Below are 18,054 nucleotides of genomic sequence, written 5' to 3'. Positions count from 1 at the left end.
TCATTTAAGTTACACATTTACATTAAAACACAATGTTTTGACATTGGAAAACTTAACTATAACTTTTTAGGGAATTCCCAGTTATTTTATTGGTAAACAACAATAATGATTTCTTCTTAAAAAAAAAACAAAACAAAAAAACAAAAAACAAACGAAAAACAAACAAACAACAAAACAAAAAAACAAATCAAAACCGTAGGTTCAAGGAGGGAATTCATTTTAGCTTATGTCGTCATTATGCACCATGTGAGACTAGTGTTTTTTATTTATCAATTATGCACCTTTGATGAGACATATGATATTATTTTGACCTGGTAGAACCGAGGACGAAGCCCTAAGGTCAATATTTAGATTCGACAAGGTTGATATAACACCATATTAACCGAATCAAAGGTCCTTATTTTTATTTTCGATATAGAACTTGTTTGCAAATGGTTGGGTGCATCATATTTATTTGGGTTTCAGGAAATTCACATTGGGGCATTTCGTCGTCCAAATGGTTATGACATCATAAATGCAATATTGATTCGGTGTTTCTAAATATAGAAATAACAGTATAATATACCAAAATATCAACCTTCAAGTGATCATGTTTCAGCAAAGATAATTAGGGATGGTCAAATTATATCTATATTAAAGAATGACAGGTTACTATCTGACACATTATATAGAGTACATACACAATATAAAACTTTATCATATTTTCCATGTTTAGCTCTAACGGAAAGATATATGTACATGTGCACCGGCCTGTAGCATGGCATATACATATTCATAGGAATTTATCTTAATAATATCATAAAAAATAATAATACATAGTGTAGTGAGCAACTTGAATATACAGTTTAGTAATTGTCAGATTTTCGAAACACTAGTAGCAGAAACATGTTTAAAACCTTAAAACTCCGTTTGTATGCGTTTTACCAATTACTGTGAGTTGAGAATAAATTTGTGTAAAATGAGAGATATGTGTCATATCATTAAAGTCACCATCTTTATCTTCAAGCAGCAAATCTACCATCAATATATATACTACTTGAACCGAGAGATTGACGAATAAGACATTTTAAAGCGGCCATAATTGTAAAAATAACTGTTGAGAACATTTTACGTTAAAGGCCCGTGTGTCGAGTCAGAGTATCAATAAAAGGGAAATAACTTTAATGAACATGTGAATAGTAAACTGTGAAAGTCTTGAGATAACAAATGGTATTTAAGGGACTATAATTTAAAAAAATTGTATCGATCGATCTGCTCACTTGTGTGTCTCAAATGGCAAATCCCTCTGTTAAGAATAATTGTCGAATAATTAGGTTAAAAATTAAAAAAAAAAAAATCTTATTTACGATGACGGTATATCGCTTAGAAATCATACTGCATTTCAAATTACCCAAGGCTTTTTGTTTTGCATTTGTTTTGTTTTACAAAAAAATCCTATCCCAAATTAACCTCTGAATTCATTAAAATGTGTTTTACCATTAAATAATTGCATACAAACCTTGAAATTATATTCAATTGCTCTCTATGAAAGAAATGGGCAATTACGCAGGTTTTGTCGGGATACATGACTTTATTTCTTGGAAGTGTTGGAATATTAAACGCTTCATTTTTAAGGGTTGTGATATCAAAGCTCACTCTAGCCAGCGAACGATTTTAAATATCTATCATAGCGTTGCAACAGTGTGCGTTTATAATAACACAAATGACAAAGGAAGACAATTTTGTGACTCCTGTCCTGACCGGGCCTCGAACACATGATATGCGGCACCAAATCACTTAGCCTGAAATACCTGCAGCTTATCCCACTGCGCCACATCCAATTCTTAAAAAATAACGTTTCAATGGCGCATTGATGGTCGGCCCGATACCCTGGCATGATTATAGTGACAAATCGTCTATTTGATTATATGAAAACCTAGATCGTAATGTTTACAATACATGGATTGTACACATACTAGTATAACATATATTCATCACAGAGCAACTACAACAGGGAATTAAAATCTTCAACTTCGGAACAACAACACATAGTGCATATGATATATTGTGTTAATAAATAGATATATAATGTAATAACACCAATGACGAAGGAAATATACGGATATTTCTAGTAGATGGACTATGCTGATTCCTTATGTTGATAAACTTCAATATTAAACACCAAACCAATTATTATACAGATCATATATATCTACAAATGAAAGGGGAAAGAAAAATTGTGTATGTTGAAAATTATCAGCTGACAAGTTCTAAAACAAAACACTCCGACACACTATAATATTGATATCTGTATGAAAACAATGTCGGTATTGACAGGAATTCGAATTAGACAAGTACCGGATTACCCAGGCTATGCTGTACATATTGAATACGTTAATATTCATCAAATTACAATATTCATGGTCGTTTGATATAACGTTATGACGGTGCCTGATATAGACGAATATATCCCGAATATCAGAAGAATATAACATAATATCACGGTAGCCTTTCTCTTTAGTTTTCCTGCCATTGTAACGGGCGTACTCTCGTCATAGGAAAGCATAATTTTGACACTTGCAGGGAGGATAACCGTTCCGAAGAACGCCCATAGACAGCCCGTCAATGACATCAGCAACTGGAATTCCGGAATCAGTAGGGTGAAAAGTGCCTACAAGAATTACATGTGGTTTGTTAGTAACGCAAATATCGTATTTGTGCGAACATGCATAGCCATAATAAATAACTCGCAACCCTTGCATCCTTTCGAAAAATACTTCATAATACCGTGTGTTTCGCACGTTATGCAACGTTTGAAACGTCAGGAATTGATGACGTCATACAAGTGAATATAGCGAGTCGCATAATTCGCCGGGGATCATTATACATGTATATAAGAGAGTTTTCACGTCTTGCTTTCACAATGTAATAATGTGATCAGCATGATCTTGTTCTGCAGTCATTTTGATATGGAACTTATTCAAATATGTCTATTCATTCAAGTATTACGCTGATACCACTTCAAGATCTTGCATTTACATAATTCCCTACAAGATGTTTGACACACATATATATATATATCAATATCAATGATATAAAGTCAAACTTCGTTATCTCGATCTGTAATTTCCAAAGCTCTGCTAAACTGCTTAAGTTCAGTTTCAACAGTACAAAGTTATATATAAACACATACTCGGTTGCATTTGTACCTCGAACACTCGGAATATCTCGAAGTTTTTATTACTTCGAGATAACGAGCTCGAACACTCGGAATATCTTGAAGTTTCATCCCCCCCTCCCCCCGACTTCGAGATAACGAGCTAAGATAGTAGAAACACTATACTCACAGACAACGACCAGGATGATAATACGTAAGAAGTATTCTCCGTAGTTTTGAATTACAGCTGAAGTGAATCTGCCCTGTAATCTTCGCCAACTCATATCAACAGGGACGAATACCACAACTCCAGTGGTACAGTACAGTGACAGTAGAAATAAAATCTTCAGCGATTTGTATAACCTGGGATGTAGACGTATAAAAATAGTATAAATATACCAGTATGCTAGTTCCATTTGAATAAAGACATGTTTTACTTATATCCAAAAAAAACGATATGTATTTTTTTTTGTCTTAAAGTAGCATTTTACACTTTCATTAAAAAATCCACATAGTTTTACAATTTTAGACTTTCTTGGAACAAGCAGTTTCATTGGCTATACAAATTAATTATCAACCTATTTCGTAAACACTTATGTCACTGATTGTAACGTCGCTTTCGATTGGTTGGTAAAGCGGCGTAATAATTTGTAAGAGAAAATAGGCCATACACCTATTTAATGTCCCTGATATACTTTTTCAAACAATGGATATATATATATCAGTAAGTGTACCAGTTATTGAGCGGAAGGTTAAGCAGATACATCACGTGTGTCATCTCTCCAAACTTGAGATAGCCATAAAATCCACAAGCGGCATGGAAAGACGTAACAAACATCAGAGCTACACCCAGTACTCCGTTCCATCCATCAAAGTGTTTGGTTGTCTTCATTAGGTGTCGTATTGGTAGTACCTGATACGAGAAAAATGATATTGTTTAAATAGCATGTGTAACATTCCGGTTTCTTCTGTCAAAGAAACAAACAAACAAAACTACAAAACAAAACAAACAAAACAAAAACCAACAAAACAAAAACAACAAACAAACAAGTAAAACAAACAAGTAAAACAAACAAACAAACAAACAAAACAAAGAAGCAAAACAAACAAACAAACGAAGCAATGCTATTCTAATCAATACACATTATTTGATCTAGCTTGGTCACCACAATCATGTTTTGAATCTTTTTATCGGATTCTTAACTTTTAGAAATACGATATCATGACAAAGCTCCTCTAGCAAATCACAAGCAGTGTAGAAAACAGCGATATCATACTTCATAGGAGTGATAACAATAACGATTAACCAATAAGATCCGAATAACGTTGATATGTGAAAGTTATTTCCCTTCTTTAATGTACCACAATGACAATGAACAAGTTTAAGTCATAATATTTTTTTCCATCAATCACAAACAAAACTACGGTTTCATTGATTCATTTCTAGTGAGATTCAATGTAACAACAATTAATAACTTACCCCACTGGCGCCATCTAGCGTGAACATGACGTCATTAGCAAAAGTTGTGAATGTTAGATAACTCGCAGGTTTAGCTACTCTCGTGCTAACACCCGGGAGATCTCGGCATATATACTGGAACGAAATCACCACTATTCCAAGGAGCATACAATTTGCTATGGTAGCTGAATTTACTAATAATTTTATATTCTTTACCAGGTACATAGGTATTAAAAGAACAGATATTAAAAAAATAGTCAGTTTTGAATCCATTTCCAACACACCTTCCAGTAACTGTAAATAAAAGCGAAACAATGTTGATAAAATACGATCGAAAAAGAGGGAGATATGTGACTATCTAGATAACAATCAAAATTGATAAACTACACTAAAACATGCTGGGTTTGTATCTTTGCTCCATCTTTACTGTCTACATTTTCTTTCTATGAAAATGTATACCTACGTCCTGCGCAAACATTGACATCAGGGACAGCATATCCGCGAGGAACAGGAAGTGGTTTAGTAATAATGAAATCTGAACCATTAATCTGTAACGAAAATGAACCATTAATCTGCAACGTAAATGGTGAGTTAATTGTCTTTTAAATCTACAAAATATGAGACAACATTTTTTCAATTAAATGTATTTACAAGAATACTTGGATTAATGCTTTCTTTTTTGATAAAGAGCCAGAGAAATGTATTTATTTTAGAAATACTGCTCGTGGGAGTAAATTTCATATCATTAAGAATGATTCTTGCGAGTGTAGGTACTTTGTTGATTAAATGATCTTGATGTTTACACTTATGCTGATAGTTTACTTGTATTTTCCAGCGTGAGGCCGTAACCATGGAGGGCCCAGCGTCATGCTCATCTCAGCCACTCTCACGATGTCACCAAATCTCTCTCCAGTTCTGTAATATATGGTTATTACGTTACAGACATATCTCTATTCGTTATATTAATAGTTCAATTCAACAATGAATTCATTTCCAATCCGTCAACAAAGAATATGTCTTTGTATAGTTTTAGCTCAACAAAACCATAATCCTGCTAAAAAACTTTTGCGTTTTAGCAATTTGTATCAATGCGTTTCACTATCAAATATTACATTTGGCACCATTGTCTCCCATTGCCTCAATGTTAATCCGGGTTCATCTATGAGCGTATTTATGCAGTCAAAATTACATGACGTGATTTTTACGTCATTTGGATCAACGTCATGGAAGTGCTTCGTTATGTGCTATGAATGAATCAAACGCAGCGAGGATACTGCTTGGGAACGATTGCGTTACTACGACGTCATTTTGGCGCTATGTTGATCATCGTTACGGCAAGATTTCATACTGTGATTCAGACTGGTTGCGAATCGATCACAGAAAGGAATTTGATTTAAACATGCTATTCTTTTAAATGAACAAACAAGGAAATGTGTGAAACAAAGAATGCATTTTTTAACAAAGATGTATTTCAAAATGAGTAAATGTAGATATAACAATTAAACGCTTGTTATATTGTATTTATTGACAATATGAACGCAATATAGGTGACAGATAAATATTCATGGCACCCTTTTCTATTTAACTGTCACCTAGATTTCATTCATATTGCCAATAAATACAGTCTAACAAGCGTTTAATTGTTAAAACAAATTAACCTCTTCGTCAGACGTTGTGCACAGTCTACAAGTATCAGTATGCAAACTTCATTGAGGAATCCGTAGATCAAAAGGCCACCCAGTCCAGTCTGTAACATATAACAGTTCATTATAATCGCTGAAATATAAAGATGATGATGCAGACAGCAATACAAAGTGAGCATTAACTGTAAGATATTGCCTTTTGAGATATTTATTTACATTTATGAATACTATGACGTACGGTATTCAGAAGAAATACTTAAACAAATTTTACAAATCATGCTACACAACATGAAATTCATGTTTCATGAAGACTACGGAAAATATTTTGGCCACTTTAATACTGTTTCAGTTTGAAATATTTATTTTTCCTTTGAGATATGACGTTTTGTTTGTACCATCTTCATTTGCTCTTTGTAGTATGTTGTACATGTCACTGATAATGTTTTTCATTTAAAAAACTGATATGCCTTCCGCGTTTGTGTTGATGCAGAAGACGCTTACACTTCCGAGACATTTGTGTATGTAGTTAACAACTTACCCATAAGCCTAGAAGCTTGACCATATAAGGCAATCCAAGAAACCCTAAGCCGATGTAGTACGGGATCAGCATCATCAGTCCTTGAAGGTCACTACAAGTAAAACTCAAAACCATGATTTCCGCACGACAGTTTTAAAATAATTATACACATGAAAATGATAATAACAAAATAAATAAGTAAATAAATAAACAAATATAACATTCTTAAATGAAAAGATCGATAAAGTTTCTGAGGTGATAGCTTTTGTTTAACATGTACATTGCTACATGAAAGCTAGTATTTTCGTATTGTTCTAACAACTTAGGTTTTAACCATACTTACTACTACACTTAGTTGGATGATGCGTAAAGCAACAAACGTTTAGTGTACCCTGAAGGATTTTATCTAAATTTCAAATGCGAATTTGTTCACTTAAACATTAGAAGTTATCGAAAACTGCATCAAAGACCAAATAAGCTTTTAAAACTAGAAAATTTTACATTGTATCTGTCTGTCAATAGAAATTAAAGATCCTCTGCTAGTATTTGAAAAAGAGCAGGCTTATTGCTAGCCGTCAATGAATATAGGTATATTTTAACTTGATATAGGAAACCATTCATAATAAGAAAGCTTACCTTAAATTTTCTTCCTTTTCCGACTGCTCTGTTTCGGAGTTAGCAGTGTCGTTGTATCTATTTATACAAATTACTTTTGAAATGAAAAAAAAACAACATATCGAAACACGGAAATAAAAACCCAATATTTTTTTTTGCTAAAGTCCAAAACAGAATCATTTTAGATATGGATTATACGAAGACAAACATGTGAGTACCACATTTTGATATAAAATGATTTAGTTAAGGTGATAGGTATGATTTTATGTAATTAAAGCACAGTCTACAGTATATGTAAACAATGAAATCTCTATATATCATACAGCTGTTTCGTTTAGAACATTTTGAAATCGAGAAAAGAATTTACAAAACCAAATTGAGTCTAAATAGCTGTTAAAATATATAATCAAGAAGTGCTATGCAGTAGTTTTAACATATATTATTCACATGTTCATACATGACAAAGAGATAATACAGTAAGTCTTTTTGAACTTGTTATTGACTTTTCCCAATATGCACTACGAGCATATACACAAAATTGATGGCCGTAAATGATCTTCATTTTGATAAGGGTAGTCTATTATTTATTTTCCATTGGTTGAATTTCATCAACATGTATACCTTTTTCCTCTGGGTATGTATGTGTGTATTTTGACCTGAAGAAACACGTTTATATTGTGCACTGAAATACGATATATTCAGTCTTCTTTCGTCATTATGCCAGGACAATATGATTACACAATGCTAATTGTTATAAATTTTATCATTGTCCATTGTAAAACTAAACACACGCGTCCTTTAAGATATTGATTAGAAGCTTTGAATTTAAATTGTTAGTTTTTTGAATTCGTTACTGATAAAAAGACAAGATATCAGGAAAGGAAGCTATTTTGTTCTGAGTTCACCCAGAAACATACAATGTAGTTCGATCATGTGTTTTTTCCATTAAATTGAAGGCAGTGAAATGTGACGACTTCAAAACGTCACTTAACCGCCCTAAACATGTTGAATGGTAGGATTGTAGCATGCGAAGTGACGACACTGTTAACCGGAAATTCGTTATAACGTGTACTTTCACAGGTAGAAATATCCCTGGGTTCATGTTTTACGCGGTCATGGAGAATGTGAGCGAAAAGTATTTACTGAGTCATGTTACAATTATTGTATTGGGATATACACACAAAATACGGCAACATTATTTTGTATCTATTTATTTCTTATTTAATGATTAATAAAATGTATGTCTTTGCTTCACTCCCTTATCTGTTTGTATGATGTTGTATATACCTTTAATATAACATGTTATTTTATAAATAATACCGTTGGTTGAACAATTTCTGGCTAACGGAGTCACTTACTTAATTTAATGCTTGTTGATATCATTAAACAATTATAAGCATAAATGTATTTTGTTTATTGTATTAACATTTCTTTGATATTTAGGTAGCATTCCAGATTGGCACATCAAAAACATCATGTACATCGTCAGAGGTCCATATAAGAAGACTTAAATAGTAATGTTTTATCTTTATGTTTCTCTATTTCTCTTAATATGTTTTGCTTTCTTGTTAAATGTTATTGTAACAATGTACTCACGATATTTCAACGCCTTCATTTCTGTCCGGAAGCTCTGAAGTTAATCCGTCATGCTGAATGATATGCTCATTTGCATCAAAATTTATGATTTCAAGTTCCATACTGAAAAAAAAAAAAAAAAAAAAATTGGGTCAATTTAATGGTGAAAAATGGCATTTGAATACGTCTTGCTGTTGTGATCCAGTACATTTTTCATAATTGTGCATTTCCATCATTTCAATCGTCTTGATGTTACATTGTTAAGTTAGATACATGAAGACTTGGGCCTTACCTTCACAGAAATATGTAGTCCGGAATGATTAATAAAACTACCTGGTTATGTCGGTCTATTAACACGACCCACAACTATGTGAAACTTCTGTAGTAAAGAAATACTATATATGTATGATTGGTCATGAAATTACGACACACAGGTAAACTATCGAATTTTGTTAGATATTTGATGACGTAAATAAAACTGCGTTTTGTTTTACGTTACGTTCAATATTTTATTTCCATCCATTGTTTGTATAGAGTAGAACATCGGCTATTCGTTGCATGTACAGGTATTTAATTTAATGATGTGATGTCACGCAGAAAAGACATACATATATATTTACATTTGCAAAGTTTTGTCACTATATAACAATACCAGATCGATTTGTTTACCATTCTTGCATGGAAACATTGACCTTTGAACTTTTTTTGCGTATGAAAAAAAACAGGGTACGGGAACTACTTTCGCCAAGCACATGACTTTGTTTACATTTACAATTTAAGTTACAAAGGGTTATTTTTTAAAAATAACATGTTTGACAATATTAAATATGATAATCTATCAAAATGTTTTTGTTATTTATGTTAATATCATAATAAAAAACAGAACTATTTTTTAACCGCGGAAAAAAAGTCTCAATTTGTTGTGAAGCGTCACCATTGGCTGTTCTAATAATTGACTCCTCCCACTGTGTCCGACTTTTATATGATTTTTTATTTACAAAGAATATTGTAATCACAAAGACTTATAGAAACAACATCCGTAAGTGTAAATATAGGGATTGGATTTCACTTTTATGTTAACCATGCTTTTATGGAGTAATTCCTCTAAGAATATATTCTATGGGGCGCGCTAGCGATTGAAATCCAATCCCTATGTAGTGTAGGCTATCATGTTCACGTGCGTCACTATTCCTTATCGGCGCCGAGAGGGCAGGAAATCCCAGGACAGTCTTCTGTAGGCTTCAAAGAACTGTGACTTTAAATTCCATTCTCATGAACCTGAATCTTCGTTTAAACAATTAAGTATGATACACGACCGTATACTGTAAAATTCCATTGTATTTGGATATGTTTTCGGTAATATGTCATGCTTACAAAGGACGCTGAGATTGTCAAAATAAACATTGAATTAGATGTTAATATCAAAACAAACATTTACTAGAATTAATATTGAACTTGCTTTATGTCCTTTCAAGTTATTTTTGACCAAGAATGGAGTATTATTTCCGTCGAGAATGGCTCCTTCTCTTACACATGTTAACAAATGTCATTTCACCCCCGCCCCCCTCCCCCCCCCCCCCCCCCCCCCCCCCAAAAAAAAAAAATAAAATACACGCGTACGACTTGTAATTTATGAAAAAATCAGTATATATAACACTCTTCTGTTTACTTTTAGGTTATTGTCAAATTAAAAAAAACAAGAGATCCCAGAGGGATCTTGGCGCCCACCATTGAATGATCTTTATAGGTTCCATATCAGATTGATCTTTTCTCTACTTTTCCCTTCCTGTAAGTCTTACTAATCTGTGTAAATTCAGAAACAGCCCTCTAGTACTTTTCAAACAAGGGGAACCTATATATAAAATTAAGATTTAGCAATAATGGCTGTCTGTCTGCCATGTTGTTTTCGGATTGGTTCCAAAATGCAACACCAGGGACCAAGGGAAACCGACATATGAAATTTGAGAAATATCCCTTCAGTACCTTCTGTAATATAGCGATAACAAACTTCAATTGTCAAAATACAAGATGGCTGCCTGTCGGCCAGGTTGTTTTCTGACTGGTCTCAAAATCCAATATGCATAACTAGGCACAGCGGGCAACCTACAAATGAAATTTCAGAACGATCCTTTCAGCAATTTCTGATAAATAGCGATAACAAACTTCAGTTGTCAAAATCCAAGATGGCTGCCTGTCGGCCATGTTGTTTTGGATTGGTCTCAAAATGCAATATACATAACTAAGTACCGAGGGGAACCTACATATGAAATTTCAGAAAGATCCCTTCATTAGTTTCTGAGAAATAGCGATAACAAACTTCAATTATCAAAATCCAAGATGGCTGCCTGTCGGCCATGTTGTTTTCCTATTGGTCCCAAGATGCAATATGCAGAACTACAGACCAAGGGGAACTGACAAAAAAGTTTGAGAAACGTCCCTTTAGTACTTTCTGAAAAAAAGCGATAACAAACTTCAATTGTCAAAATCCAAGATGGCTGCCTGTCGGCCATGTTGTTTTCCTATTGGTCTAAAGATGCAGTACGCAGAACTACAGACCAAGGGGAACTTACAAAAAAGTATGAGAAACTTCCCTTTAGTACTTTTTGAAAAATAATGAAAACAAACTTCAATTGTCGAAATCCAAGATGGCTGCCTGTCGGCCATGTTGTTTTCCTATTGGTCTCAAAATGCAATATGCATAACGAGGCCCCGAGGGGAACCTACATATGAAATTTGTGAAAGATCCCTTCAGTACTTTCTGAGAAATAGCGATAACAAGAATTGTTTACGGACGGACGGAGTGACAGACGGACCACGGACCACGGACGCAGGGCGATTTGAATAGCCCACCATATGATGATGGACGGCTAAAAAGGTAACATTTTGAAATAGTGATTTAATCACTTATAGTCTCTTTTATGCAAACTTACGTGAAATCACTGTAAGAAAGTTGAGGAAATAAGTTGTTTATTTCGTTTCACGGGGATAAACGTCCTTGCAACAACAACGATTAGAGATGAAAATGTCGAAACCACATCAAAAGTAAAATAGATCAGAAAGACAGATCTGTATTATCAATAAAAACAATATTATTTGTAGATGAGCAAGGTTTGATTAGATAAAAAGAGGTTACACAACGAGTGGTTGTTGGATATGGAATTTATTCCACTTAAGTAAGTTTTTTTTAAATTTCCAAAATACACGAGCTTTAGCTCCTAAGAGAAAACACCAAAGAAACAGAAACCCTTTTGCCCTAAGGCATGTTGTCCCATTTCCGTTTAATCATTTTACATTTGATAAAAAATTTTCGGAAGAAATGAATGGTTGTGTTCCAAAATTTATCGCCTCTTTCGTCATACATTGATATATATTTAGGAAGTTATGACCCCCCAAAAATGTCTCTTTTAAAAACATACCTGCACTTACTGTACTTACGTGCACTATCACGCAAGTTTGAAAATAAGATCCTAGTGTAAAGGTCAGTTACTGCGACTGGTGTCACATTCCGGAAATGACCAGGCTGTTTTCTTATGCCAGAACACCTACAACCTGTCGTTGCACAGATGTACATGCGTTTACATTTCTCTTGCTTGTTGGAAACAATAATATAGTCATTCCTGATCGATAAACATTATTTTAACATTGATGAATCATGGTGGCTCTCTTGAAGTACATATCCGTGTACTTAGAAATAAAACGTTTTTTGTAAGCCGCTTACTAAAGGTGCCCATGATATAATCACCATTTGTTAAAATGTCTGTGTTTGTTTTTTCACTAAAATATTTGAAAAAGTCTTTGCTTCATTCAATTTTGCAATAACTAATCAAGCATCTTTTTACAGATGTGGGATCGCACAAACGTGGAAAACGTGCAGACATCGCCCAGCCATCGTGCTAACATATAGCCCAGCCATCGTGCTAACATATAGCCCAGCCATCGTGCTAACATATAGCCCAGCCATCGTGCTAACATATATCCCAGCCATCGTGCTAACATATAGCCCAGCCATCGTGCTAACATATAGCCCAGACATCATGCTAACATATAGCCCAGCCATCGTGCTAACATATAGCCCAGCCATCGTGCTAACATATAGCCCAGCCATCGTGCAGACATCGTGCACATATTAAGGTAGATTCTTGAGTTATCTGGTTAACATGATACATTTTAACATTCAACAACGATCGGCTATCCGATACCCTGAAATGACCATATTGACAAATCGTCTATTTGATTATATGAAAACCTAGATCGCAATGTTTACAATACATGAATACGAATTGTACACATATAACATGTATTCATCATAGAGCAACTACAACAGGGAATTCAAATCTTTATTTTCGGATCAACAACATATAGTGCATATGATAAATTGTGTTAATATTTACATTTATCAAAGACACAATACAAACACCAAATTCAAATTCAAATGACATTTTATTTTTTGAAAAGGTTTGTCGATTATATGGCCACGGCTTCAAAAGATGTGGTTACTGACTCTAAACTAGAGTCATTGGGCAAACCAGAACTGAGATAAATTGAAAATTGAAAATTCTTAAAAATTGCAATATGGATAAAAATTAGGTGAACACTGGGAACAGCTGAACATCTCAATTTTTCACTTTAACCAATTACTTGACTAGAATTTAATTGGTCCAATAAGAATTAATTTGAAAATTCAAGGGTACACTGGGAACAGCTGTACTCTTAAAAATCAATTATGCTATAAAATTGCATAATACAATTTGTAACTTCAGAAGGTATCAACAATTTGAAAGTATACCACCGAGATCTTGCTGTACATGGTACAGGAAAATGCCATTACCTAAATTGGACAAATGGACTTCGTCTACAAAAAAATCAGGATTACAGTCCTGTAGTTCGGGATAAGTAATATATTTGCCACCCAAACCAGTTAAATAACTGGCCACTTTACTGTTAACCCTAAGTCTCACCCTCTCAACGGCCTCATGTACAATTTCATTTCGCCACTCTAATCGAGGCAAAATCTGCGACCAAACAAAAATGGTGTCAGGCAACAATTGCATTAATTTATGCAGAGTTTTTACAATAGCATGACGGAGACCACAACTCACACATTGACCAATGGCATTGCCCCCGCAATGAATCACCAGAATTTGGGGAATGTCCTCCACGGTTAAAAGGTGTAATTAGAATTCTAACTTTATTATACAAATTACCATAATGAGATATCTCAATCAACATATAGAAAATCTAGGCCTATATATAGATAACCGATTGCCCATGTGAGGGCCTACAACGTACTCGCGCGACACTAACTAGCCAAATACTATAACAAACAGTAATTGAAGCTGGTCGTAAAATGCTAGAACAATATCAGCTTTTAGTGAATAACTAAAACAAGCTGTCCCATGACCCAACCGCATTATTGAAATATAATTGATGGAATAAAATAGCCCGCGTGTCGAATGGACGACACTGACGATAGGCACACGATGCCGTACAAGTACAATTTAATTCACATACGGTATAACACACCGCTTGGCTATATGAATATTGAAAATATAAGGAATAAAACATCCCTAGCAATTAGATTACCGTGAAAGGAAAGATAATAACGCCAACAGTTTAAAATAGCGACATCGAAATGCAGCATGGCGGACCATGCATGATTAGACATACAAAAAGCCCTTTCGGTAAATCCGACATCTACATTTACGAAGGATAAACATTGATAGAAACAGTCTATCTCGACATTTGAAGCATCGCCAACCCGATTGATCAACATATTTAACATAAAAAGTTTATATTTCTTAACAAAAATGGTAATTAAAATTGTTTTGAGCAGATAGCGATTCAGGGGAAGTAACTCTTGACAACATGTGCTCTTATGTAGAAGAGAGAACTCTTTCAGTCTAAGTTCAAATTTTTAGATAGTTGTATAGTTATATCATAAACTGTGCTTAGATCAATCAATTCAATTTTTAGCATTAAATTTTAGTATAACGTAATAAGACAAACGACAAAGAAAGGAAGATATATTGATTTACATGGATATTTCTAGTATATGGACCATGCTGATTCCCTATGTTGATAAACTTGAATATTAAACACCAAACCAATTGTTATACAGATTATATACATTTACAAATGAAAGAGGAAAGACAAATTTTCTACTTTAAAAATATCAGCTGACAAGTTTTAAAACAAAACACCTCGACATACTATAATACTGTATCCGAATGTATCCGAATTAGACAAGTACAGGATTAACCAAGTTATGCTGTACATACATGTATTGACATCGTTAATATTCATCAAATTACAATATTCATGGCGGTTTGATATAACGTTATGACGGTGCCTGATATAGACGAATATATCCCGAATATCAGAAGAATATAACATAATATCACGGTAGCCTTTCTCTTTAGTTTTCCTGCCATTGTAACGGGCGTACTCTCGTCATAGGAAAGCATAATTTTGACACTTGCAGGGAGGATAACCGTTCCGAAGAACGCCCATAGACAGCCCGTCAATGACATCAGCAACTGGAATTCCGGAATCAGTAGGGTAAAAGTGCCTACAAGAATAAAATATGGTTTGTTAGTAACGCAAATTTCGTATTTGTGCGAACATGCATAGCCATAATAAATAACTCGCAACCCTTGCATCCTTTCGAAAAATAAAATACTTCATAATACCGTGTGTTTCGCACGTTATGCAACGTTTGAAACGTCAGGAATTGATGACGTCATACAAGTGAATATAGCGAGTCGCAAAATTCGCCTGAGATCATTATACATGTATATAAGAGATTTTTCACGTCTTGCTTTCACAATGTAATAATGTGATCAGCATGATCTTGTTCTGCAGTCATTTTGATATGGAACTTATTCAAATATGTCTGTTCATTCAAGTATTACGCTGATACCACTTCAAGATCTTGCATTTACATAATTCCCTACAAGATGTTTAACACATATCTATATATATAAATATCAATGATATAAAGTCAAACTTCGTTATCTGGATCTGTAATTTCCAAAGCTCTGCTAAACTGCTTAAGTTCAGTTTCAACAGTACAAAGTTATATATAAACACATACTCGGTTGCATTTGTACCTCGAACACTCGGAATATCTCGAAGTTTTTATTACTTCGAGATAACGAGCTCGAACACTCGGAATATCTTGAAATTTCATCCCCCCCCCCCCCCCCCCCCGACTTCGAGATAACGAGCTAAGATAGTAGAAACACTATACTCACAGACAACGACCAGGATGATAATACGTAAGAAGTATTCTCCGTAGTTTTGAATTACAGCTGAAGTGAATCTGCCCTGTAATCTTCGCCAACTCATATCAACAGGGACGAATACCACAACTCCAGTGGTACAGTACAGTGACAGTAGAAATAAAATCTTCAGCGATTTGTACAACCTGGGATGTAGACGTATAAATATACCAGTATGCTAGTTCCATTTGAATAAAGACATTTTTTACTTATATAAAAAAAAACGATATGTATTTTTTTGTCTTAAAGTAGCATTTTACACTTTCATTCAAAAATCCACATAGTTTTACAATTTTAGACTTTCTTGGAACAAGCAGTTTCATTGGCTATAAAAACTAATTATCAACCTATTTCGTAAACACTTATGTCACTGATTGTAACGTCGCTTTCGATTGGTTGGTAATGCGGCGTAATAATTTGTAAGAGAAAATAGGCCATACACCTATTTAATGTCCCTGATATACTTTTTCAAACAATGGATATATATATATCAGTAAGTGTACCAGTTATTGAGCGGAAGGTTAAGCAGATACATCACGTGTGTCATCTCTCCAAACTTGAGATAGCCATAAAATCCACAAGCGGCATGGAAACACGTAACAAACATCAGAGCTACACCCAGTACTCCGTTCCATCCATCAAAGTGTTTGGTTGTCTTCATTAGGTTTCGTATTGGTAGTACCTGATACGAGAAAAATGATATTGTTTTAATATCATGTGTAACATTCCGGGTTCTTCTGTCAAAGAAACAAACAAACAAACAAAACTACAAAACAAAACAAACAAAACAAAAACAAACGAAACAAAAACAACAAACAAACAAGTAAAACAAACAAGTAAAACAAACAAACAAAACAAAGAGAACATACAAGCAAAACAATCAAACAAACAAAACAAACAAGCAAAACAAACAAACAAACGAAGCAATGCTATTCTAATTAATACACGTTATTTGATCTAGCTTGATCACCACAATCATGTTTTGAATCTTTTTATCGGTTCCTAACTTTTAGAAATACGATATCATGACAAAGCTCCTCTAGCAAATCACAAGCAGTGTAGAAAACAGCGATATCATACTTCATAGGAGTGATAACAATAACGATTAACCAATAAGATCCGAATAACGTTGATATGTGAAAGTTATGTCCCTTCTTTAATTGTACCACAATGACAATGAACAAGTTTAAGTCATAATATTTTTTTTCCATCAATCACAAACAAAACTACGGTTTCATTGATGCATTTCTAGTGAGATTCAATGTAACAACAATTAATAACTTACCCCACTGGCGCCATCTAGCGTGAACATGACGTCATTAGCGAAAGTTGTGAATGTTAGATAACTCGCAGGTTTAGCTACTCTCGTGCTAACATCCGGGAGATCTCGGCATATATACTGGAACGAAATCACCACTATTCCAAGGAGCATAAAATTTGCTATGGTAGCTGAATTTACTAATAATTTTATATTCTTTACCAGGTACATAGGTATTAAAAGAACAGATATTAAAAACATAGTCAGTTTTGAATCCATTTCCAATACACCTTCCAGTAACTGTAAATAAAAGCGAAACAATGTTGATAAAATACGGATATACATATGAAAAAATACATTTTAGTCGCAAGACATCCGCATATTTGTCTTATCTTTCAGAAATGAAAGTTGTAAAGCATTTCAATATACACCGATATATTAATCTGACATTCCCTTTGAGAAGTTACAAACTTCTTCAATAACGTTCCACTTCAAACATGTACGATCGAATAAGAGGGAGATATGTGACTATCTAGATAACAATCAAAATTGATAAACTACACTAAAACAT

At 34.0% G+C, this 18,054-nt stretch overlaps 1 protein-coding gene across 1 annotated transcript; it reads right to left on the bottom strand.

The window, feature by feature from the left end:
* Positions 1-3,857: 3,857 nt before the first annotated feature.
* Positions 3,858-17,524, bottom strand: LOC117330197 (proton-coupled amino acid transporter 3-like). Its single transcript, XM_033888419.1, has 8 exons — positions 17,511-17,524; positions 7,392-7,448; positions 6,777-6,867; positions 6,254-6,342; positions 5,418-5,510; positions 5,059-5,143; positions 4,617-4,730; positions 3,858-4,049 (listed from the first exon to the last, which is right to left on the bottom strand). Exons 1-8 carry the CDS (start codon positions 17,522-17,524, stop codon positions 3,858-3,860), a joined length of 735 nt encoding a protein of 244 aa, XP_033744310.1.
* Positions 17,525-18,054: the final 530 nt, after the last annotated feature.

The sequence above is a fragment of the Pecten maximus genome, chromosome 6 (assembly GCF_902652985.1).
Source record: "Pecten maximus chromosome 6, xPecMax1.1, whole genome shotgun sequence".
NCBI classification, from domain to species: domain Eukaryota; kingdom Metazoa; phylum Mollusca; class Bivalvia; order Pectinida; family Pectinidae; genus Pecten; species Pecten maximus.
Note: the sequence above shows the minus strand (reverse complement) of the source record. Positions and strands in the feature narration are given on the sequence as shown.

What these genes read in the sequence shown, in the direction of transcription:
- LOC117330197 (XM_033888419.1), bottom strand. An exon ending in TCAAGCTTCTAGGCTTATGG is followed by an intron (nt 6,343 to 6,776) that starts GTAAGTTGTTAA and finishes TATATGTTACAG; the next exon opens with ACTGGACTGGGTGGCCTTTT. An exon ending in CGCTAGATGGCGCCAGTGGG is followed by an intron (nt 4,050 to 4,616) that starts GTAAGTTATTAA and finishes TTCTCGTATCAG; the next exon opens with GTACTACCAATACGACACCT.